At 43.9% G+C, this 24,661-nt stretch overlaps 2 protein-coding genes across 9 annotated transcripts in view; one reads left to right on the top strand and one right to left on the bottom strand.

Moving 5' to 3' along the window:
• SH3D19 (SH3 domain containing 19) overlaps window positions 1-13,893 on the bottom strand; it is a 199,395-nt gene extending 185,502 nt beyond the window's left edge. For 2 of the 3 annotated variants that reach the window (XM_070474755.1, XM_070474756.1), the window contains exon 1: window positions 13,693-13,892. In XM_070474755.1, the coding sequence (XP_070330856.1) occupies window positions 13,693-13,804 (112 nt within the window). In that variant the 5' untranslated portion in view covers window positions 13,805-13,892. Of the gene's footprint in view, window positions 1-13,692 lie in introns of all 3 variants that reach the window. The other variant, XM_070474759.1, reaches the window with a different exon arrangement.
• The window catches only part of FHIP1A (FHF complex subunit HOOK interacting protein 1A), a 399,036-nt gene continuing 374,471 nt past the window's right edge, over window positions 97-24,661 (top strand). For 5 of the 6 annotated variants that reach the window (XM_070474764.1, XM_070474760.1, XM_070474765.1 and 2 more), the window contains exon 1: window positions 97-277. The gene's annotated coding sequence lies outside the window, so the exon portion shown is untranslated. Of the gene's footprint in view, window positions 278-9,430; window positions 9,489-24,661 lie in introns of all 6 variants that reach the window. The other variant, XM_070474763.1, reaches the window with a different exon arrangement.

Here is a 24,661-nt window from a genome sequence, read left to right as displayed (position 1 = left end):
CCCGGGGCCCCCTGACAGTAGGGTGCCGGTGGGCGGGCCCAGTGGGGCACTCACCAATGGCAGAGCAGGACCCCTACCGGGGGCTCCCTGACAGTTGGGCGCCAGTGGGCGGGCCCAGTGGGGCACTCACCAATGGCGGAGCAGGACTCGCTGCCTGGTAACAGGACGCCAGGTAGTAACGGGCAGCAGTAGCTGCCGTGCTAAGGGCTGAACTCACTGTGCTGTTCCAACAGAAGCAGCTGCAGGCCATTCTCAATTCTCAAATGCAGGTGGCCAGGTGAGTACCACAAGACCCTACCGTCCTCCTCCTTAAAAGTACCTATCTCTAGTTTGTCATTAGCGTCTGCCCCAACGGGACACTCTGTGCAGGACCCTAGCTGGACAACCTACTTAGAGGCTCTTCCTTGGGGAGGCTGACTACAGGAAAAACAAGAGCCATTTATTCAGTAAGTTTAGAGCTATGGAACGAGAAAGAGGTAAACTGAGTCACCAAAATGATGACAGTGGTGACAGTAACAGAAGGAATAACAATCTTCCCAACTTACAAAGGAATGTTCTCTGGGGAAACTATTTGCTGTGTTTCCAAATAACTTTTTGCTGTATTTCCAAATGAACTATTTACTATATTTCCAAATGATTTCTGACGCTACTTCCTGTGTCTTTCACTGGTATATCCTTATAATAAGCCTCCCATCAACTGAGGTTAGCTGAACCTCAGGCCACTATTTCTTACAATCTGAAAGAACATAACTATCACACACATTACTTTCCTGTTAATTCAATGATAGGCCCTTACATCATTCTTTATGTGAAGTCTTCTTGCTGCTGCTGATGCTAAGTCTCTTCAGTCGTGTCCAACTCTGTGCGACCCTATGGACAGCAGCCGTCCAGGCTCCTCTGTCCACAGGATTCTCTAGGCAAGAACACTAGAGTGGGTTGCGATTTCCTTCTCCAGGAGTCTTCTTAAGCTATGAATAACACAAAGTGTTAGTCACTCAGTTGTGCCTGATTCTTTGTGACCCCATGGACTGTAGTCTGCCAGGCTCCTCTGTCAATGGAATTCTCCAGGCAAGAATACTGGAGTAGGTAGCCATTCCCTTCTCCAGGGGATCTTCTTGACCCAGGGACTGAACCCAGACCTCCTGCATTGCAGGCAGATTCTTTACCATCTGAGTCACCAGGGAAGCCCCATGGATAACACAGGGAGTGTACATAGTCCATGTATAAAATGCATGGTAGATTCCACTTATTGTTTGACTGAAAGGCAACACAACATAAATTACTTATGATGGACACACATTACAGGGACTTCCTTGGTGCTCCATTGGCTAAGACTCCAGGCAGGGGGCCCGGGTTCAATCCCTGGTCAGGGAATTAGATCCACAGATCCAAACTAAGAGTTCACATGCCACAACTAAAGATCCCATATCCCATGCAACTAACACCTGGTGCAGCCAAACAAATTTTTGTTTTAAATTACAGTTTAGGGCTTCCTTGGTGGTCCAGTGGTTAAGAACCCGTGCTGAGATTCAGGGGGCTGGTTGGATCCTGGTCTGGGAAAATCCCACATTTCGTGGGGCAACAAAGCCCACACGCCACAACTACTGAGCCTGTGCAGTAGGGCCAGCAACCGCACCTACTAAGCCCACGTGGGAAAACTACGGAAGCCCGCACACCCTAGAGCTTGCGCGCCAGAACAAGAGTAGCCACTGCAATGAGAAGTCCAAGCACTGCGACTAGAAAGTAGCCCTGCTCGCCACAATCAGAGAGAACTGCGTGTAGCAACGAAGACCCAGCACAGCCAAGGTCATAAGCCAATTAATTAAACTCATTATGTAAAAAATAATAATAAATACATGTTCAAAAAATTACAGTCAAAATTCCAAGAAAGCACAGTGAAACCACTCAACATCACATTTTTAAATAGGAGACGAAGCCAGTGAGTCTCAGCTCACATAGAACTCTAATTAAAACTCCAGCTCTCCAGCTATCCCAAAAGTACTTAATTAGGAAATCTGAGTGGAGGGCGAGCACACATCTTGTAGAAAACTCCTCAGTTAATTCCGATGCCCAGTCAGCACTGAGAATCCCAGTACTGAGGCAGAAGTAACTGAGGGCCTTGTTACTCAACGTGTAACCCAGGCACCACCAGCAGCAGCAGCATCTACAGTCTGTTAGAAAGGCAGAATCCCAGGCTCCACCCTGAGCCTATGAAATCAAGATCGGCAGTTTTACAAGATCTCCAAGGGATCTGTAGGCACATTAAAGTTTGAGAAGCACGGTTTTAAAGTTTAAAGCATTGCTATAGAAGTGTAAGAAATACCATACCATGTTTTTCAAGTTGAGTATCTCAAGAAGAAAGGAGAAACAGGAACAGATCAGCATAAAAAGATAAAATGTTTGTGATATTAGGCATTTCACATTACTAAGCATCTAATTAAGAGTAATATTCAAATACAAGTCTGCACATTTTAAAACTTGAACTACCACTCCTTATTCCAAATGAATTTAACTTACAAACCACACCTTCCACTGGCAAGAGTTATACCTCAACTGAGTAACACAAATCTACTGTATAATCTCCAGATAACTTGTTATCTCCATGGAGCTAGTGTGCTGAGGGACACTCCTCATGAAGAAGTAGAGACACAAGGAGTGCGGTGACAAGGCAAAAAAGGATCTTTTACCTGGGTAGCCCCAAGCTGAGTGAGGGGCCATCCAGATTTTTGTGAAGACCTCTGTGCTAGTTTCAGAGGACCCTCTGGAGATGGTGACATTTATCCAGCAAAAGGAACTCTCCACGTGTGTGCAAACGTTTTCTTCTGTGCCCCCTGTGCTTGGCCGGCTCTCAGAGAAAAAGCATTTAGCTTTCTTCCAGTACAGCGATTCCTTGATTAATGTATCTTCAGAAAACAACACTCCAGCACGATGCAGGCAGCCATACTGGACACAAACTCTGAATCTTAAGCAGCAGGCCTGGCATGAGCTACAGGCTCCTCAGTGATGCCACTGCGAATCTGCTCCTGTGCAGCGGAGGGACAAAACCTCCTCCCACCACAGCTTCTGTCTGTCCATGCCCTGAGAAGCATTAAACATGGCACTTGGCAAAATGACAAAATCAGAAAACTGTTTTCAGATTCTAGAGGTTTCCCTTTCAATCCTGCTAAACAAGGATGACCATGACCCTCTTTAAGAAATGTACATTACACATGAGAACCTGACATTTATAGGCATTTTTCCCACAGTAAACTTGTAGAGCAGTTAGAGAATAAATAATTCCCATTCAAAAGATGCAAAAGGGAGAGACATCTAAGTTATTTGTCCAAGGTCACATTATAATAAAGCACAAAATAGCAGCAAGAACCTAGGTATCTTAAGGTAATCTCATGGTAACAAAATTAGCCTAGTGATAAGGAGAGAGAAACAAGATCAAGTCAATTTTTATCAGCCAGGAATTGGATTCAGCTGCTAATTATAAAGACCTAAGATGCTGGAAGGGATTGGGGGCAGGAGGAGAAGGGGACGACAAAGGATGAGATGGCTGGATGACATTACTGACTCGTTGGACATGAGTTTGGGTAAACTCCGGGAGTTGGTGATGGACAGGGAGGCCTGGCGTGCTGCGATTCATGGGGCTGCAAAGAGTCGGACACAACTGAGCGACTGAACTGAACTGAAGATAACTATTGTTTCCCAGGTGGTGCCAGTGGCAAAGAATCCGCCTGTCGATGCAGGGGACGAAAGAGACATGGGTTCAATCCCTGGGTCAGGAAGATGCCCTAGAATAGGAAATGGCAACCCACTACAGTGTTCTTGCCTGGAGAATCCCATGGATGGAGGAGCCTGGCGAGCTCCAGCCTATGGGATGGCACAGAGGCGGACACAACCGAGCACACATGCACCCATGCAAGGCAACAGAGGCTGAAGTCAGACAGTTTTTTCTTAAATAAAGGAGAAGCAGGCAGTCAAAAGCTCACATGATGACTCTACCAACGCTGGGAACTGACAGTCCGTGTATTTTTCCTCTCCGCTGTTCTCAGTGTGCGGCTTCCATCCTCAAGGTGACCTCATGACTCAGGATGGCTGCTGAACCACACACACCCTTGTTTCTGGTAGGAGGGGGACAGAAGGGGGTACGGGCAAAAGGATATTCTGTACAGTTGAGTCCCCTTTAGAGAATTTGCCTAGAAACCCCACTCAACAACTTCCACTTGCATCTCATTAGCAGGCTGGGTGAAGCAGTCTCATAGGTGGGTACTCTGCCCCAGTCAGTCACACAGGGTCCCACTGACTAAGGAAGGGGGATGAATACTGGGGAGGCCACTAGGAATCTGCACAGACTCCGGCTCCATTGCTTTCTAGCTGTGTGGCCTGGACTAGATTATTTAGCTCTCGAGGTAAACAGCCCCTTCTGTTTCTCATCTGCCAAAATGAAGGGAGTCATCACACCTATCTCATAGGATTGGTATGAGGACTAAGGGAAAAAAAATACACATAAGACAATTAGAATACCACCTGGAAGCCAGCACACGATAAATATTAACTCACTGTTTGGTTATCCTAGTCCAGAGCTTTTCCAAATTCCTCTCATAATCTAACTTCTTCTCCATTTCCAAAACTGGAAAGGAATTCATATTAGTGCTTGGCACCTGTGGATATGCTAGTGTGAAGGAGTTTTAATCATAGGCCACCTCAAGCTGGATATGCATTCCATGTCTTTCTTTTGTAATTATGAAAGTGTGTGCCAGACATCAGGACGTATCAGATTTTCTGGACAGAACTCGGGTGGAGGAATCGAGCTCACGTTCCCCAAAAGGAAAGGTCTAAACACAGTCCCAGTGGAGATTCTGGAGAGCCCAAAGAAACTAAAAAAGAATGATATCGCCTGTGCAGAATTCCACACAACTTATGGAGATATTCTACCCCTGAGGAGGTGAAACATAACTCTTACTCTAAGTGTGGCCTGCACAGTGACTTCCTCTAGTTCCTGTGGTATGAAAGGAGGGAGGAGTAAGCCTGGGGTAGAGAAACCTGACCAACACTGCCTCAGTTAGGTGATCAAGGTCAATACCAATAGTAATAAGTGATGTTAATACTATACCCTTAAGTGTGGAGAAAAGGGGACCCGCTTGCACTATCTGTAGGGATGTAGACTGATACAGCCATTATGGAGAACAGCATGGAGGTTCCTTAAGAAAAACTAAAAATAGAATTCCCATATGACCCAACAATCCCACTACTGGGCATATACCCTGAGGAAACCATAAATGAAAAAGGCACATATACCCCCAGTGTTCACTGCAGGACTATTTACAACAGCCAGACATGGAAGCAACCTAGGTGTCCATGGACAGATGAACAGATAAAGAAAATGTGGTACAAATATACCATGGAATATTACACAGCCATAAAAAGGAATGAAATTGGGTCATTTGTGGTGATGTGGATGGACTTAAGAGTCTATCATATAGAGTGAAGTGAGAGAAAGAAAAACAAATATCATATACTAATGTATATATATATGGTATCTAGCAAAATGGCACAGATGAACCTATTTGCAGGGCAGGGATGGAGATGCAGACATAAGGGACAGACAGGTGGACACAGTGGAAGGAGGGGAGGGTGGGATGAATGGGAGAGTAGCACTGAACCTCTATACACTACCACGTGTAACACAGCCAGCCAGTGGGAAGCTGCTGTATAGTCAGGGAGCGCAGCCTGGCACTCCAGGATCACCTAGAGGGTGGGATGGGGGTGGTGGTGGAAGGGGGCCCAAGAGGGACAGCATATATGTATAGATATAGCTGATTCACTCTGTTGTACATTAGAAGCTATCACAACATTGTAAAGCAATTATACTAAAAAAAAAAAAGAGAGAGAAAGAAACTATACCCTTAATATGTGGTTAATATGTTACCTCATGGGCTTCCCAGGTGGCTCAGTGGTAAAAAATCTGCCTGCCAATGCAGGAGATGCAAGAGACTCGGGTTTGATCCCTGGTCCAGGAAGATCCCCTGGAGTAGAAAATGGTTAACTCCAGTATTCTTGCCTGGAAAATTCTACAGACAGAGGAGCCTGGCAGGCCACAGTCCATGGGGATACAGAGTTGGACGCGACTGAGCGTGCATGCACGCACGCACACACACACGGTACTTTACCTCTCAAACACCCCAAGCTCCAGTCTAAACATTAGAACGTCAGATCCCCAAGAGTGACATTCTACAAAGTATCTGACCAGTACTCCTTAACACCATCAAGGCCATCAAGAACAAGGAAAATCTGAGACACTGTCACAGCCAAGTGCAGCCTGAGGAGACATCACAACTATCTGTAATAGGACCATGCAAAGCAAGAATAAATTAGGTAAAAATTAAGCAGATGTTAATTAAGGGGAAATATGGGTGTGGGAGACGGGAACCTTCTGTACTAGCTTCACAATTTTCCTGTAAATCTAAAACTATTTCCTGTAAATCTAAAACTATTCTAAAAAAAAAAGTTCACTTAAAAAAAGAAAACAGCCACTCCTACAGGGTCGGCTGCTCTCCCGTCTCGAGGGTGTACTATCTGTTGCCCATTTAATAAAGATCTGCTTGCAAAAAAAAGAAAAAACAATGCTTTATTGCCTGTTCACTCCTCCCCAGCCACACACCCATCCCCACCCAAAGGCAAGCCTAGAGCCCCTAAAGGTGAGACATACAGAGGCTGAGGGGCAGAAACTGACGTTCAACCTCCATACAAATGAGAGGCCCCGGCCTCCTTCCTTCCCTCCCATCACCCTGCTCTGCACTATGAAGCTACTAGATGTATATTTCCATCTTGTACTTAACACTAACATTTGCATCATACCTATGTTCAGTATTATAAATTCCCCTAGGATGTACACAAAGAATTATACATTTCCCCAGAACACAGCTCACATCTTCCGCTGATAAAGCGGAGTACCATCCCTTGACCAATGAAGTGCCCATCTTGAGAGACACAACGTAAGCCAGCGTAACAGCCCTTCTCCAGGTAAGGCATGCCTTAAGCCTGGCACCTTTGGCTTCTCCTTCATCAACGAATAACTTCACAAGGAACCTGGAGAAACACCCCTAGATCTGAACCTGCACACTGGCACGCTTCTGTAAACCAAGTCAGAAGTTCTTTTCCTGCTCATGTCCTATCATCCCAAAATGCAAAGCTGGAAACCTCATCCTTTCAATTAATAAGGCAAAAACTCAAGCCCAGAAAGATGCTGTAAGTTGCTGGAGGCTAAAGATGCTTACTCCTTGGAAGGAAAGTTATGACCAACCTAGACAGCATATTAAAAAGCAGAGACATTACTTTGCCAACAAAGGTCCGTCTGGTCAAGGCTATGGTTTTTCCAGTGGTCATGTATGGATGTGAGAGTTGGACTGTGAATAAAGCTGAGCACCAAAAAGTTGATGCTTTTGAACTGTGGTGTTGGAGAAGACTCTTGAGAGTCCCTTGGACTGCAAGGAGATCCAACCAGTCCATCCTAAAGGAGATCAGTCCTGGGTGTTCACTGGAAGCACTGATGCTGAAGCTGAAACTCCAATACTTTGGCCACTCATACGAAGAGTTGACTCATTGGAAAAGACCCTGATGCTTGGAGGGATTGGGGGCAGGAGGAGAAGGGGACGACAGAGAATGAGATGGCTGGATGGCATCACCGACTCCATGGGCATGAGTTTGAGTAAACTCCAGGAGTTTGTGATGGACAGGGAGGCCTGGCGTGCTGCGATTCATGGGGTCACAAAGAGTCAGACATGACTGAGCGACTGAACTGAACTGAACTGAACTTAAAGCTAATTAAGAGAGATCTGTGTACAGAGGATTAGACTCTAAGTACCACTGAATGTAGGGCTTCCCAGGTGGCACTAGGGTAAAGAACCCGTCTGTCAATGCAGGAGATGTGAGAGCTGTGGGATCAATCCCTGGGTCGGGAAGATACCCTGGAGGAGGGCATGGCAACCCACTCCAGTATTCTTGTCTGGAGAATCCCACGGACAGAGGAACCTGGTGGACTACGGTCTATGGGGTTGCAAAAAGTCAGACACGACTGAAGCAACTTAGCACACACACACCATTGAATGTAGAAGTGAAACGTTCTGAGAGAAGGCAGAGTTGCCCCCAGAATGTCACATGCCAGTGAAGTTATAGAAGCCTTGGATGAACAGTGGCAAAGATTAAAAAAAAGAATGAAGGAATGCACCCTGGTTAAAAATAGGATGTGGAGTCATCGACTTCCCTTTGATTTGTTGAAATCACTTTGAACACAATGATTATGTCACAAGAAAGAGCTTTTCTTTTGTGATGAAGAAGAAAAGGTATTAATAAAAATCATGACAAGCCACATTAAAATAGCTTGTATGGTGCAAGGAACGTCAAGTGAAGAACTAGGCTCTGTCTTTGATGGTCTTGTAAGATTGATATATTTCAAAAAGATACATGAATTCCAAAGCAAAGCAAATACATTTGATTAGAAATGGTGAAGATGCAGTTTTACCTCCTTTTTCTTTGCCAACCTGAAACTGTGTAACTATTCCCAAATGAAGAAAAAATTCAGACTCAATGAAGTGTTAGATGTTTTAACAATAACAAAATTGTACATAAACACTAACAACATTATAGGCAGTATTTAATATGTGCCTAGCTGTGTTCTAAAGGTATTACGTGTACTAATTCACTCAATCCTCAAACCCTATGCAATAGGTTTTATTAATATTCCCATTTTACAAGTAAAGAATGGACGCACACAGAGAGGTTAGGTAACCTGTCCAAGGTCACACAGTAAGAGGTTGAGTCAAGAAATAAACTAAGATAGTCTGGTTCTCTTATGCTAACCTCCATTTTATAGTTACCATGAACTACTTGATCTTCTTATTTCTTTAAAGTATATTAGGCTTACCTTCCCTAATTCCATGACATGCTCTTTAAAAGCAGGGAACCTATTTTATATATTTCTTTGTATTCCCTGTATTTTCTACACATTTTGCTTACATTTTGTTGACAGGATGACTAGTAGATCTTCTTCAAGACCTTGGTGAGTAGAGAATTTTTAAACAGCATGTCCATATATCCCTGGTGTCTGTGAGATTTATAATAACTTTCTCAAAATAAATTAGATAACTTTGGAAATCTAATAACAAAAACTGTAAGCTATGGCCCAGAAGAATTAATGTAGTTTTCAAAACGATACAACTTATTAGGCAGAGCCACACACTCTGGGCCATATGACCTGACATGTTGTATGAATCAAATAAATAATGGTTCGTGACTTGAAACACCCAATAGAGTAACTGAGGTGCAGCTATATATCTAGCTGTGTTCTTTTTAGATTAAGTTTTTTTTTTTTTTAACACTTCTGAGTCTCAATTTACTCGTCTTTAAAATGGGGATATCAAAAATGTACCCTCTTCCTTCTCAGGTTGTTGTAACCATCAAGTTCCATCTGTGGAAGTCCCTCCTAAGTAGAAAAGCACCAGGTAAATGTAAAAAGTATTTCTAAAATATAACAAGCAATATGCAGGTATAAACATGTGGAGCATTCGAAGCAACTGACTTTTACTAGTAGCCAGCAGGACAGCTTGGAAAACCACAGATTTTCAGGTCAAAAAAGACCTGGATTCAAGTCCCCATCCTGCCACTTACAGCTTGAGGGATCTTGGGCAAGTCACTTAAATATTTTTTATGTATTTCTGAGCCTCAATCTTTTCAATTATAAAATGGAGAAAATAACACCTCCCCCACAGGAGACAACAAGTAAGAAGCAGTTCATAGGGAACACAACGAAGAGAACACAACGAAATTTAATTGTGACCTCATATTAAAAATATCAGTTATTCTACTCAGAACACATGGGAGAAATTATATCTGTCCTTCCAGAGTTTACCATAATCACATCAAACAGAGTAAATTTATTTAATATTTATTAAACCCTATCAAATGCCAGCAGTAAAGAATCCTCCTGCAAAACAGGAGACGCGTAAGACATGGGTTCAATCCCAAGGTCAGGAAGATCCCCCGGAGGAGGAAACAGCAATCTGCTCCAGTATTAGGCCTGGCCAGCTAGAGTCCACAGGGTCACAAAGAGTCGAACACAGCTGAGCACACAAAATTAAATGCCTACCACTCCTCGGAATTTTGTACTTCCTGCCCTTTGGAACGACTTCGCTTTCACTTTTCACTTTCATGCACTGTTGGAGGAAATGGCAACCCTCTCCAGTATTCTTGCCTGGAGAATCCCAGGGACAGGGGAGCCTGGTGGGTTGCCGTCTATGGGGTCACACAGAGTCAGACATGACTGAAGCGACTTAGCAGCAGCAGTCCTTTGGAGAAACAATATAAAAATGCTGTCAGGTCACTCAGAGTTCTCAGACCCATTTGAGATTCTGACGAAAGCTATGGCATCTCTCCCCAAAGAAAGCTACAAAACTTTTAGTAGACACAACAGAAGATATAGAATATCTTCATGACCTTGAAGTAGAGAAAGCATTCTTAACAAAGGAGGACAGCGAGGAGAGGAGGGACCCTTAACTATAAAGAAAAAGATTCATAAATCTACCTACATTAAAATTATGAATTTCTACATCAAAAGAAACCATGAACAAAAATGTTTTACATAAACTAGAGAGGAAGCACAATTTGCAACACATGCAACCAATGGAAGCTGAGATTCCTGTGCAAGTAAAAAGCTCCAACAAATCAATAAGAAAAATAAGCAAAAATGTAACATATGAATGCAAAGGAAAGAGACTACAGCTGCACGTAACAATATGGATAAATCTTACAAACTTAACACGGAATGAAGAAAGCATGACACTAAAGAATATATACAGGATGACTTCACTCATGTGAAGTTGTCAAATAACTAAATAAATCATGCTTAGTAAGGTAAAAATAATACTGAATAGGGATGCACATATATATGCATATGCTCTATGCAAGCATACACGTGTAGGTAAAACTGTGCAGAAAAGGGGGAAAAAAGTGGTTCCCTCAAGGGGAAGGAAGACGTCATGTCTAGGAGAGGCCAAAGTTTGCTTCAGGAAATGATAATACTTGGGCACAGGTTACGAGAGCCTTACTTTATGATTTACAGGTTTTATATGTTCTCCTGAATATACATTGCAAAGTAAAAAAAAAAAAAAGCCCTTCCACAACCACACCTTGTATTTAGCAGGGAGAGAAGGAACTCACAGACTCCCTCAAGTCCATACACCCTAAGTTTATGGTGTCAAGCTCTGTGAGATCAAAGAAAAAGGGAGAAATCCTTAGACTGTGAGGTGGTGGAGGAAGGAGAGAGGGGGTGAGGACAGGAAAGATGGAAGAGGAGGATGAAGAAATGGGAGATCCCCCCCTGGTTGCCCAGTGGTTAAGACTCTACCTTCCAACGCAGGGTGTGTGGGTCAGACCCCTGGTCAGGGGGCTAAGGCCCCACACGGCTCACAGCCCCAAACCCAAAACGTCAAACAAAAGCAATATTTTAACAAATTCAATGATGACTTTAAAAATGGGTCAGGTTAAGGGGGTGGGGGGTGGGGGCGGGTAGAAACATGAAGCCTCTAGGTCAGCTCCTACTCTCTCCCTTGGAGAGAGAACACCCGGCACAAACATAACTAACAAATGCCCAAGCTTGGTAAGGAATGCAACGGAGTCTGAAAAACACACGGGAAACTAATGAGAAAGAGGAGCACAGCTTGCAAAGAAATGTAAACTATTAAATAATGTGTCTCCAAAGAAAGAAGCCTGCTAAAATAGCCAGTTTAACCCTCTGCCCACTCCATAATGTGTCCTCACCCCTGAACCCAGACAGAGTATAGAAAATGTTAGAAACTGTAAACACCAATTTCTGAGTGAAAAAGAACACCATGTCACCTCACAGCAACAGATTATCACGGAACCTAGAAAAGCTCCTAGTAGCCCTGGGAAACTAAAGAACTGGCAAAAACAAGTTACAATATGCCATTCCCACCGGCCTTGGAATAAACACATATACTGCAACTACATGATAAACATGTATCTGGATCATATCTAGTATGACTTCCGTAAGGCTCTTCACAGAACATATGTGAAGCTTTTTGCTGAATATAAGAGGAGCCCAAGGAATGTTTAAATCAGTGGAAAACAGAGGAATATCTCTGTAAAGTTTTTCATTGTATTCTCCCATGAATTACTTACTCGTATCTAGCAATCACCTAGTATTTCATTAGATCTGGGTTTATACTAAACAAAACTATCAAGACGTTATCTTCAAAACGGTTGGTGTTTGTGTGGTTAGTCAAATGCCTTATTTTGCTGGAAAGAATAATGGGCAAAAGGAATGATTTTTTTAATTACAAAAAGCATTTCATACTTTTAATAATCATTAATAACATGCAATAATTTACATCGTGCAAAATATCCTTTTCTAATTTTTCTCATATCAATTCATTGTTTATTTACTGCTTACAGTTTCTAGTCCTCAAATCTTATTGACATTAATAATCCCCACTACGTATCAAATATTTAGATGGTAACACTCATTGCTAGAAAGAAGTCCAGAGCAAATAATCTAGATTTCCTCGAAAAAACTTCCAAAAGGAAAAATGGAATTTGGCATTTGGACAACATGAGAAGACTCATCTTCCAAAAGGAATGATTTTTCAGGGTTCAAGATCCTACATGAGCATCAAATCAACTATTTCTTCACGTTCCACTCAAACTCCTTTCATCCCATTTTCTAGCCTCCATTTGTTCCCCAGAAACTCAGGACCTTCTTTCAATTCTCCAACTTTCTTTGAGGTTAAGGGAGCCATATAGAAAAGTTTCTCCATGGTTTACCGGAATGCTCAGTGTATTCCACTTTCTAAAGAGGCCTTAATGAGTGTGCACATTGGAATCTTTCTCACGCCTCTATCTCCCTTTTATTGTCATCTCTTCCCTCTTGTGTTCTTCCCTCTTGTTTTCAGATAACTGGCTTATCCAGTTGGAACCAAAGACCAAAGAATTTCCTCTCTATTATGTTTAAGTGAAAAGCTCCCCCGGAAAGTGAGGGGGTGTGGGAGTACACTCCCTCTTCCACTTCTGCGCCAAACTATTGATCCGTGCACCAAAAACAAGATCACAAAAGGAGTCATATGCCCAGAAGTGATTCTCGGTCCAAATGCATCACCTTTTGGAATGCTATATTCTGGGCGGGAGGAGGTGGGGCGAGGCGGGGGTGGTGTCACCAAGTAACTCTAAAGCAAGTCCTGTAGAAACTAGGTGCACTTGGGCGATTGGGGGTTGGGAGGGCAGGCCCAGGTCCGAAGTTCAAGAGGCACCGAAACCCAAACCCGACTGGACTATTAGCACGTGCTCAGACTCGGTTGCGACAGCTTGGCAAGCCTATCGGGAGGGGGCATTCTGCACCGGCCTCTGACTCATCCAGAGATAAGGCAGCCACAAGTTCCAAGCCAGCAGCTCCTGGATTTAGTCTGCACGGAAAATGTGTAGTTTCGGCTCCAGGGCCCCTAACAGGTAGAGCTAAGCTTGAATTTCCTGGGGCTCGGCCCCAGAGTGAGGATGGGAACGGAAGGAAAGCCACTCTCCCCCCGGCTCGCCTCCGAGAGTTGGAGGTGCCGATCCCCTCCGGGCGGGCGAGGGAGCCGCCGGCGTCCGGAGCAGGGGCGCCCCCGTCCCTCCCCTCGCGCCGCCCGAGCCCCTCACCTGCGGCCGGGTGGCCGGAGAGCACGCGGCCCCGGGCGCGGCGCGGGCCCCCGAGCTCGCGGCGCTCGCGCAGCTCGTCGTCCTCGTCCTCCCGCCGCCGGCCCTCAGCCATGGACGAGCCGCGCGGGCCCGCGCGCCGGCCGCCAGCCCCGGGCGCCCCACGCCCGCAGCCTCGGGCCTGGGAGGCGGCCCCGGAGAGCGGCGGCGTCGGAAGCGGCTGCCTCTTCGGTTCCACCTGCAGCCCACGGGGGAGCGGCCGGGCGCGGGCCGAGCCGGCTTCCCCGCCTCCTCGCGCGCCCCGGCGGCCTCCTCCTCCGGCTCTCCCGCTCCCTTCCCCGCCCCGCGGAGCTGGAGCCGGGATCGGGCGGGGTCTGGCGGGGCCTCGCCTCCTCGGGGAGGGGTTACCGGCCGCCGAGCCGCCCCGCCGCCGCACACGCCGCGCCACCAAAACAGACGGGTACAAAATAAACAAATGGGATAGGAAAGGGGGAAAGAGGAGGTGGCCTGGCTTCTTCCTGCCCTTTCACAATATTCCGCTGTCAACAGGAAACCCATTTGCTGGACAATTAAACAAAAGGAGGAGGAGGAACCTGCCCAGAATTGAGTTGGAGAGATGGGCCAGCTGGAGCATGTGAACTTGGGAACGAACTTGGTTGGGAGTTTGGTGGCGCCTCTGCGTTGCACCAGTTTTTTCCTTTCCCTCTCTTCTCTCCCTTTTAAATCCAACCTCTGGGCAGAGCATAGAGGATTTTTAACGCTGCGAAGCCAGTCTGCTGCTGCTGCTGCTAAGTCGCTTCAGTCGTGTCCGACTCTGTGCGACCCCATAGACGTTAGCCCACCAGCCTCCCCTGTCCCTGGGATTCTCCAGGCAGGGACACTGGAGTGGGTTGCCATTGCCTTCTCCGGTGAAGCCAGTCTATATGATACTATATGGTGGATACATGTCATTACACATCTGTCCAATCCCGCAGAATGTACAACAGGGAGAACCTTAACGTAAACCACAGACTTTAAGTGATTATGATGCGTCAATGTGAACGCTGAAGAGCTGATTCTTTTGAGCTGTGGTGTTGGAGAAGACTCTTGAGAGTCCCTTGGGCTGCGAGGAGATCAAAACAGTCGATCCTAAAGGAAACCAATCCTGAATATTCATTAGAAGGATTGATGCTGAAGTTGAAGCTCCAATAATTTGGCCACCTGATGCCAAGAACCGGATCAGGTTCTTCATTAGAACTCATTGGAAAAGACCCTGATGCTGGGAAAGATTGAAGGCAGGAGGACAAGGGGAGGACAGAGGCTGAGATGGTCGGATGGCATCACCGACTCGATGGACATGAGTTTGAGCAAGCTCTGGGCGAAGGTGAAGGACCAGGAAGCCTGGCGTGCTGCAGTCCATGGGGTCACAGAGTCTGACAGGACTCAGGGCCTGAACAACAATGTAAATTCCTCAGTTGTAACAAATGTACCACTCTATGGAGACTGTTGATAATGGAGGCTGTGCGTGTGAAGGGGCTGAGAGATATGGAAAATCTCAGTCTTCAGCTCAGTTTTGCTGTGAACCAGAAACTGCTCCAAAATATATAAAGGCTAATAAGCAATTTTTTTTCGATGGACTCTCCCGGTATTCTAGGTAACTTAGGGTTAGGAAGTGGCCACCATCTTTAGAAGAAGATGTGTTTAAGAGCCTGGTACCTGATTATTTGCAGAGAGGCAGTGTGGTGAAGTGACAGAGTGGTGACTCTAGAGTCAGAAACTGTCATTTGAAGCACTTCAATAAAGCTGAAAAGAAGGGGGTAAGAAAGTTAATTATGTGTATCCATACAGAACACATCTGAGAGTCATACTTGCACATACACACTTCGGCACACAAAGAGGCAGATTCTGAAATCTCAGGAAAAGATATCCAAGCAGCAGAGACACTGTCTGGACATGACTCCGTGGGACACTCCCCAGTAGAATGAACAGGCCTTTATCTTCAACCTCTTGCTCTATTTTTGAAAGCTTGTGAGGTCTCCTAATGTTCAGCGTGGGAGAAAAAGACAGGGAGAAAGGGGTCACTGAAAATAGAATTGCCGGCTATACCGGAGCACTCTTTGCCTTTTTAATAGTGATTGTTGCTTCCAGAAAAAAAATCTTTCTGCTTTCAGGCAGGTTAGAACCACAGTCAATTATTTGGAATTGAGGTCAAATTCACAAGTGAAATTTTATTACTGCATTAGCAGTTAAATAAGCTTCCCAGGTGGCTCAGTGGTAAAGAATCCATCTGCCAATGCAGGAGACCTAAGAGACACAGGTTGGATCCCTGGGTTGGGAAGGTCCCCTGGAGGAGGAAATGGCAACTCACTCCAGTACTTTTGCCTGAAAGACTCCGTGGTCAGAGGAGCTTGGCAGGCTACAGTCCATGGGGTCGCAAAGAGTTGAACACAGCTTAGCAACTGAACATGTGTTAAATGAGCAGACATCTGGACAACTTGAAGTTAAACTAGAAGAAAAGAAAAGGTTCTAGACCTTGAGGGTTGTTTTCAGTGTTTAGAGTCACTTTAAGTGAAAATATATTTGTCACTTACCTTAGAGAATAGAGTCATTTGCAAGCCCCTACCTTGACTACAATAAATGATCTGCCTGCACTGCAGGAGACCCAGGTTCAACCCCGGGGTCAGGAAGATCCCCTGGAAAAGGAAATGGCAACCCACTCCAGTACTCTTGCCTGGAGAATCCCATGGACAGAGGAGCCTGGTGGCTGCAGTCCCTGAGTCACAAAGAGTCGGACACGACTGAGTGACTAACACTGGTGATAACCTTGACAACAGGACAACTTCTCAACTTGTTGGGGTCTTCACAATTCAGAGTTTTACTCTGAAAAGAGCTGAAAGTGTTCTGAACGTCCCATTCGATCAGAGCTTTAGGAACCTATGCCCTTCTTTCCAGGTGTAGGTTCAAGCGCATTTTCCACTCAGCAAACATTTATGTAATCATTGTATGACAAACATCGCACCAAGTGCTGTGGGGAAATTCAAAAGAAGGAAAGAAATATTTACTCTGGGGCTCTATGGTTCATATGGGTTTTCTCATCTTCAGTGAACAAAACATAGTTCCTGTCCTCCAATGATAGGAAGACAGATCCAGTTTACACAAAACAAGCCAATATTTGGTAAATTCTATCATAAAGACATAAGCTTAGATGAGAGTACCGAGATAATTCAATAGAGAAAGAATTCTTTGCCATTGAAAGAATATGAACCCCTACTTTATACCATATAAAAAATTAACTCAAAATGGATCCTAGATCTAAATGTAAGAGCTAGAATTATAAAGCTCTTCAAAGAAAACTTAAGAGTAAATTAAATTTTAAAAATGTAATCCTTAAAGAGGATTAAACTATTGTAACATTGTATTAAGCAATGGTTTTTTAGAGTGTTGCTTATACCAAAATATACAAGAAACAACTGAAAAAATAAATTGGACCCTACCAAAATAAAAAACTTTTCTGCTTCAGAGGTTATCATCAAGAAAGTAAAAGACAACTCTCAGAATGCGAGAAAATATTTGTAAATCACATATCTGGTAAGGGACTTATATTCTGAATATATAAAGAAGTTAAAAAATAAGATACAATTAGCCCAATTTTTAAAAGGACATTCTCCAAAGAAGAGATACAAATGATGTATGTGAAAATGAAAAAAAAATTCAACCTTATTAGTCATTAGGGACAAGTAAATTAAAACCTCAACGAGAGGTCTTTTAACACATACCAGCATGATGACTAAGATAAAAAGTCTAGACAATAGAAGATGTTAAAGGATATGGAGAAATTTCAACCCTCACACATGTCTGGTGGAACGTAAATTGGCAGAGCCACTTTAGGAAATAGTCTGGCAGTCCTCAAAAAGTTAAACATAGAGTAACCATATAACATAGCAATTCTACTCATAGGTATATACTCAGGAGAAATGAGAACATGTACATTGAAAAACTTGTATCTGAATGCCCACAGTGGCATTATTTATAATAGTCAACATCACTATGAACAAAGTTAGTGGAGGTGATGGAATTCCAGTTGAGCTATTTCAAATCCTAAAAGATGATGCTGTGAAAGTGCTGCACTCAATATGCTAACACTTTTGGAAAACTCAGCAGTGGCCCCAGGACTGGAAAAGGTCACTTTTCATTCCAATCCCAAAGAATGCTCAAACTACCACACAATTGCACCCACCTCACACAATAGTAAAGTAATGCTCAAAATTCTCCAAGCCAGGCTTCAACAATACGTGAACCGTGAACTTCCAGATGTTCAAGCTGGTTTTAAAAAAGGCAGAGGACCAGAGATCAAATTGCCAATCTCCGCTGGATCATCAAAAAAGTGAGAGAGTTCCAGAGTAATATCTATTTCTGCTTTATTGACTATGCCAAAGTCTTTGTGGATTATAACAAACTGTGGAAAATTCTTAAAAAGATGGGGATACCAGACCACCTGACCTGCCTCTTGAGAAATCTGTATGCAGGTCAGGAAGCAACAGTTAGAACTGGACATGGAACAACAGACTGGTTCCAAATTGGGAAAGGAGTACATCAAGTCTGTATATTGTCACCCTGCTTGTTTAACTTATATACAGAGTACATCATGCGAAATGCTGGGCTGGATGAAGCACAAACTGGAATCAAGATTGCCAGGAGAAATATCCATAACTTCAGATACGCAGATGACACCACCCTTAAGGCAGAAAGTGAAGAACTAAAGAGCCTCTTGATGAAAGTGCAAGAGGAGAGTGAAAAAGCTGGCTTAAAACTCAACATTCAGAAAACTAAGATCATGGCATCTGGTCCCATTGCTTCATGGCAAATAGATGAGGAAGCAGTGAAAACAGTGAGAGACTTTATTTTTTGTGGCTCTAAAATCACTGCAGATGGTGACTGCAGCCATGAAATTAAAAGACGCTTACTCCTTAGAAGGAAAGTTATGACAAACCTAGAGAGCATATTTAAAAACAGAGACATTACTTTGCCAGCAAAGGTCCATCTTGCCAAAGCTATGGTTTTTCCAATAGTCATGTATGGATGTGAGAGATGGGCTATAAAGAAAGCTGAATGCTGAAGAATTGATGCTTTTCGAACTGTGGTGTTGGGGAAGACTCTTGAGAGTCCCTTGGACTGCAAGGAGATCCAACCAGTCCATCCTAAAGGAAATCAGTCCTGAATATTCATTGGAAGGACTGATGCTGAAGCTGAAACTCCAACACTTTGGCCACCTGATGTAAAGAACTGACTCATTTGAAAAGACCCTGATGCTGAGAAAGATTGAAGGCAGGAGGAGAAGGGGATGATAGAGGATGAGATGGTTGGATAGCATCACTGACTCAATGGACATGAGCTTAAGTAAACTCCAGGAGTTGGTGATGGACAGGGAGGCCTGGCATGCTGCAGTCCATGGGGTTGCAAAGAGTCAGACACGACTGAGCGACCGAACTGAACTGAACTGAGATATAACCAAATACTCATCAACTGGTGAACAGATATTCAAAAGTGGCATATCCATTCAATGGACTATTATTTAGACATAAAAATGAATGAAGTACTGGTATATGCTACAACACGGATGAATCTTGAAAACATTATACTAAGTATAAAAAGCTAGAGACATGGCTTCCATGGTGATCCAGTGGCTAAGAATCTACCTGCCAATGAAGGGGACGCGAGTTTGATCCCTGGTCCAGGAGCATTCCATCTGCTCTGGGTCAGCTGAGGCTGTGCACCACGACTCCTGAAGCCCCCACGCCCTAGAGCCCAGGCACCGCAATGAGAGAAGCTGTCACATTGGGAAGTCTGCGCACTGTAACAGAGCCCCTTCTCGCTGCAGCCAGAGAAAGCCCACATGCAGCAACAGAGACACAACACAGCCAGAAATAAATGAGTTAATGAAAAAAAGGAAAAGCTAGAGACAAAAGACTGCTCTGATGGATGACCCTATTTATTTGAAATGTCCAGAATAGGTTAATCCATGGAGACAGGGAGGAGCCTAGGGGTTGCCAGGGGTGGAGGAGAGTGAGGAGTCACAGATACTAGGTATGGTATTTCTGAGATGATGAAAATATACAATCAGAGAGTGGCAATGGTTGCACAACTCCGAATATACTAAAGGATGACTTTTAGGGTGTGTAATTATATTTCAATAAAGCTGTTATTTTATTAAGAAAACGATAATCCATTCACCGTGAAAGCATGGACAGAGGAACCAGAGAGAGGACTGTACTCTGAAAATCATCATATTGAACTAGAGAAACCAAATAGGAGTTACAGGTAATAACTGCTTAATCATATGAAAGAAAAGGAAAGGTGTGGCCGGCTGGAAACAAAATAAACATGTCAAAACACCCTACCTACCCTAGTGACACAGCAAAGGCCAAATTAATAAAAGGAAAATGTTAATGAAAATCCACAGCTAAGAATAGAACAAAATTTGCCCTTAAAGCTTTAAAGTATTAAGAAAAAAATTTGGAAGCAATATTGAAAAACAGCCTCCATTACAAAGAAAAAATGTTATTTGCTTCTCACTTTGGATTTACAGCCTGAAACAAAATGGTATGAGAATAGAACACTACAAAAAAATAAAAATATACTATATAAATACATGGGCTTCCCAGGTGGCACTAGTGGTGAGGAACCCACCTGCCAATGCAGGAGACCTAAGAGACGTGGGTTTTGATCTCCTGGAGGAGGACATGGCAACCCACTCCAGTATTCTTGCCTGGAGAATCCCACAGACAGAGGAGCCTTAGGGTCACCAAGAGTCAGACGTGACTGAAGCGACTTAGCACACCTTTAAATACATACACAGTACAGTGCTTGGCACAATAGATGTTTGTTTAATGACTGACTTAATATAGTGAATATACTTCCCTTTTTTTCCTGCTGAATCATCAGAAGATATGAGTCTCAAGTTCCTCAACTTAAATAAAAAGGTGGAATTAAAATTTTCACCTCAAGACGTCAAAAAAGAAAAAGCAAGGATGGGCAAGGGTACGCAGTGGATTTTAAAACTATAAGATCTTCATAGTTTTGTTTCTTAAAATACCTGAACCAAATATGAAATAATTTTATGATTTGTTAAAGTATGATGGTGGCTTCATGAATGTTTAACATGTTACATTATTCTCCATATTGTCCATGTACTTTTAAATCTTCATTATTTTTTAGAAAACAACAGAAAAGATCAATGAAACTAAAATCTGCTTCTATGAAAAGAAAAATTGACAAACCTTTAGTCAGACTCATCAAGAAAGAAATGGAGAGGGATCAAATCAATAAAATCAGAAATGAATAAAGAAGTTAAAACCAACACCACAGAAATACAAAGGACCATGGTGGTCATAAGTCACTTCAGTCATGTCCAACTGTTTGCAATGCTATGGACTGTAGCCCTGTAGCCTGACAAGTTCCTCTGTCCATGGGATTCTCCAGGCAAGAATACTGGAGTGAGTTGCCATGCCCTCCTCCAGGGGACTTTCTGAACCCAGGGATCGATCCCAAATCTCTTATGTCTCCTGCATTGGCAGGCAGGTTCTTTACCACTGGCACCACCTGGAAAGCCAATAAAAGACCATAAATGACTACTAAGAACAGTAGGATAAGAGGTGGGGGATCAATCCCTGGGTCAGGAGTCCCCTGGAGGAGGGCACGGCAACACACTCCAGAGAAGCCCACGGACAGAGGAGCCTGGGCTACAGCCCAGAGGGGTGCAGAGTCAGACAAAACTTAACCGACTCAGCATGCATGCAAGAGCAACTATATACCAACAAAATGGACAACCTAGAAGAAATGGACAAATTCTTAGAAAGGTACAATCTCCCAAGACTGAACCAGAAAGAAATAGAAAATATGAACAGACCAATTACAAATACTAAAATTGGATCTGTGATTTAAAAACTCCCAACAAACAAAAGTCCAGGACCACGTGGCTTCACAGATGAATTCTATCAAACATTTAGAGATGAGTTAACACCTATCCTTCTGAAACTCTTCCCAAAAAATGACAGAGGAAGGAACACTTCTGAACTCATTCTGTGAGGCCAGCATCACCCTGAAATCAAAACCAGATAAAGATATCACAAAAGAAAATTAAAGACCAATATCACTGATGAACATAGATGCAAAACTCCTTAACAAAATACTAGCAAACTGAATCCAACAATATTTTAAAAGGATTATATACCATGAACAAGTGGGGTTTATCCCAGGGACACAAGGACTTTTTAGTATCCACAAGTCAGCCAGTGTGATTTTGTTGTTGTTCAGTCCTTCAGTCATGTCTGACTCTTTGCCACCCATAGACTACAGCACACCAGGCTTCCCTGTCCTTCACCATCTCCCAGAGTTTGTTCAAACTCATGTCCATTGAGGTCATGATCCTATCCAACCATCTCAGCCTCTGTCGTCCCCTTCTTCTCCTGCTCTCAATCTTTCCCAGAATCAAGGTCTTTTCCACTGAGTCAGCTTTTTGCATCAGGTGGCCAAAATATTGGAGTTTCAACTTCAGCATCAGTCCTTTCAATGAATATTCAGGGTTGATTTCCTTTAGGATTGACTGATTTGATCTTGCTGCCCAAGGGATTCTCAAGAGTGTTTTCCAACACCACAGTTTGAAGGCATCAGTTCTTTGGCACTCAGCCTTTTTTATTGTCCAACTGTCACATACAGGACTACTGGAAAAACCATAACTTTGACTATATGTACCTTTGTCAGCAAAGTGATGTCTCTGCTTTTTAATATTCAGTCTAGGTTTATCATAGCTTTTCTTCCAAGAAGCGAACATCTTTTACTTTATTGGCTGCATTGACTGACCATAGTGATTTTGGAGCCCAAGAAAATAAAGTCTTTCACTGCTTCCATTGTTTCCCCATCTATTTGCCATGAAGTGATGGGACCAGATGTGATGATCCTAGTTTTATGAATGTTGAGTTTTTAACCAGCTTTTTCACTCTCCTCTTTCACCTTCATCAAGAGGCTCTTTAATTCCTGTTTGCTTTCTGCCATTAGGGTGATGTCATCTGCATATCTGAGGTTATTGATCTTTCTCCTGGCAGTGTTGATTCCAGCTTGTGATTCATCCAGCCCACCATTTCTAATGATGTGATACACACATTAAAAAATTGAAGAATAAAACTCCTATGATCATCTCAACAGATGCAGAAGATTTGATAAAACTCAACATCCATTTATGATGAAAGTTCTCTGAAAAGAGGGCATAGAAGGAACCTACTCAGCATAATATCTATCTATCTACCTATCTACTTTAGGTGACTGCATCTCCTCCAACAAGAAGTGGTTCTCTACCCCATGAAGTTGGGCTGACTTTGGGATTGCTTTGGCCCATGGCATATGGCAGAGGTGACAGTATGTGAATTCTAAGTCTAGAACTCTCGAGGGCTTGCTTGCTTCATTCAGCTTGTTCTCTTGGAAGACTTCTACCACCGTATGCCTAAGCCACAGTGAACTCAGCAGAGGATGTGACAGTCTGTGAGGGAAAGACCAGTTATCCTAACAGAGGCCCCTTAGACCAGCCCACAGTCTCCCAATGTGTGAGAGGACCCAGTCCAGATCAGCAGAGTTGCTGACTAGCAGTTGACCACAGACATAAAAATGACCCACCCAGCCTAGACAAAAACTGCCAGCTGGCCTCCAAACTCATAAGCGGTAAGAAATGCCTTGTGTTTTATGTCACCGGGGGTTTTGTGGTTGGTTGTTGTACAGCATGTGTAGGCTTTGGAAACCCCAGGAATCAGTTGCTGAAAAAGAGCTATTGTTGTTCAGTCACTCAGTCGTGTCCAACTCTTTGTGACCCTATGGACTGCAGCATGCCAGGCTTCCCTGTCCTTCACTCTCTCCTGGAGTTTGCTCAAACTCATGCCCATGAAGTAGATGATGTCATCCAACCATCTCATCCTCTGTCACCCCCTTCTCCTCCTGCCCTCATTCTTTCCCAATATCAGAGTCTTTTCCAATGAGTCGACTTTTTGCATCAGGTAGACAAAGTATTGAAGCTTCAACTTCAGCATCAGTCCTTCCATTGAATATTCAGGGTAGATTTCCTTTAGGATTGACTGGCTTGATCTCCTTGCTGTTCAAAGGACTCTCAGGAGTCTCCTGCACCACCACAGTTCGAAAGCATCAGTTCTTCTTTATGGTTCAACTCTCACATCTGTACATGGCTGCTAGAAAAACCGTAGCTTTGACTATACGGACCTTTGTTGGCCAAGTGGAACATCACACTTGTGAAAGGAATAGGAGAGACAGAAATATTGGTCAGGGAGATGTTGTACCACAGTGCAGGCCTGACAAAGCCTCTGCTGGTCCAGTGAAGTAAATGGTTAGGCCCTTGAATCACCACCACCTTGCTCCGTCATTGGCCTGTGCTGCTTGAAAGCCGGCAGATGCTGAAGGAGCGGCTAACTGGAAGCTGTTGGTCTGCCACACTTTTTCTTCCTGGATAGCAAGTGTTCTTGAAGGGAGTGGCACATCTCTGTGTCAGCCACATCAGTCCTTGCACCGTGCAAATCCACTTCACTGTACCCGTCCAACTCAGGTCACCCTCCTCCACTGCAGTGGGTCTCAGATGTCCACTAGTACTCGTAGTCTCCCTTCTCCATCACCCATTCTAAATCCCTCTTGCCCCCAGCTACCAACTCCGCTGGTCTTGGCAGCTTACCTGTGCTATGACCCAAACTTTCATTACCGAGGTATCTTAGCCCCTAGTAATCACATCCTTTACAGGCTGGAGTTGCTTCACTTGTCTGTTCACAGTTGTAATGATCAAAGGAGAATCAGGAACCAAGGAGCATCCAAGTGGGTCATCTGAGCTCCACACATATGCCTCCTGGTCCCCCTCCTGGGCAACCAGCCGTATTTCCCACAGTCCACTAGAGTTAATTATCCCTGCCAGGATAGTCACTTTTCTCACCTTCTGGTCCCTGGTCAC

Source organism: Odocoileus virginianus, chromosome 12, assembly GCF_023699985.2.
Source record: "Odocoileus virginianus isolate 20LAN1187 ecotype Illinois chromosome 12, Ovbor_1.2, whole genome shotgun sequence".
Lineage (NCBI taxonomy): Eukaryota > Metazoa > Chordata > Mammalia > Artiodactyla > Cervidae > Odocoileus > Odocoileus virginianus.
Note: the sequence above shows the minus strand (reverse complement) of the source record. Positions and strands in the feature narration are given on the sequence as shown.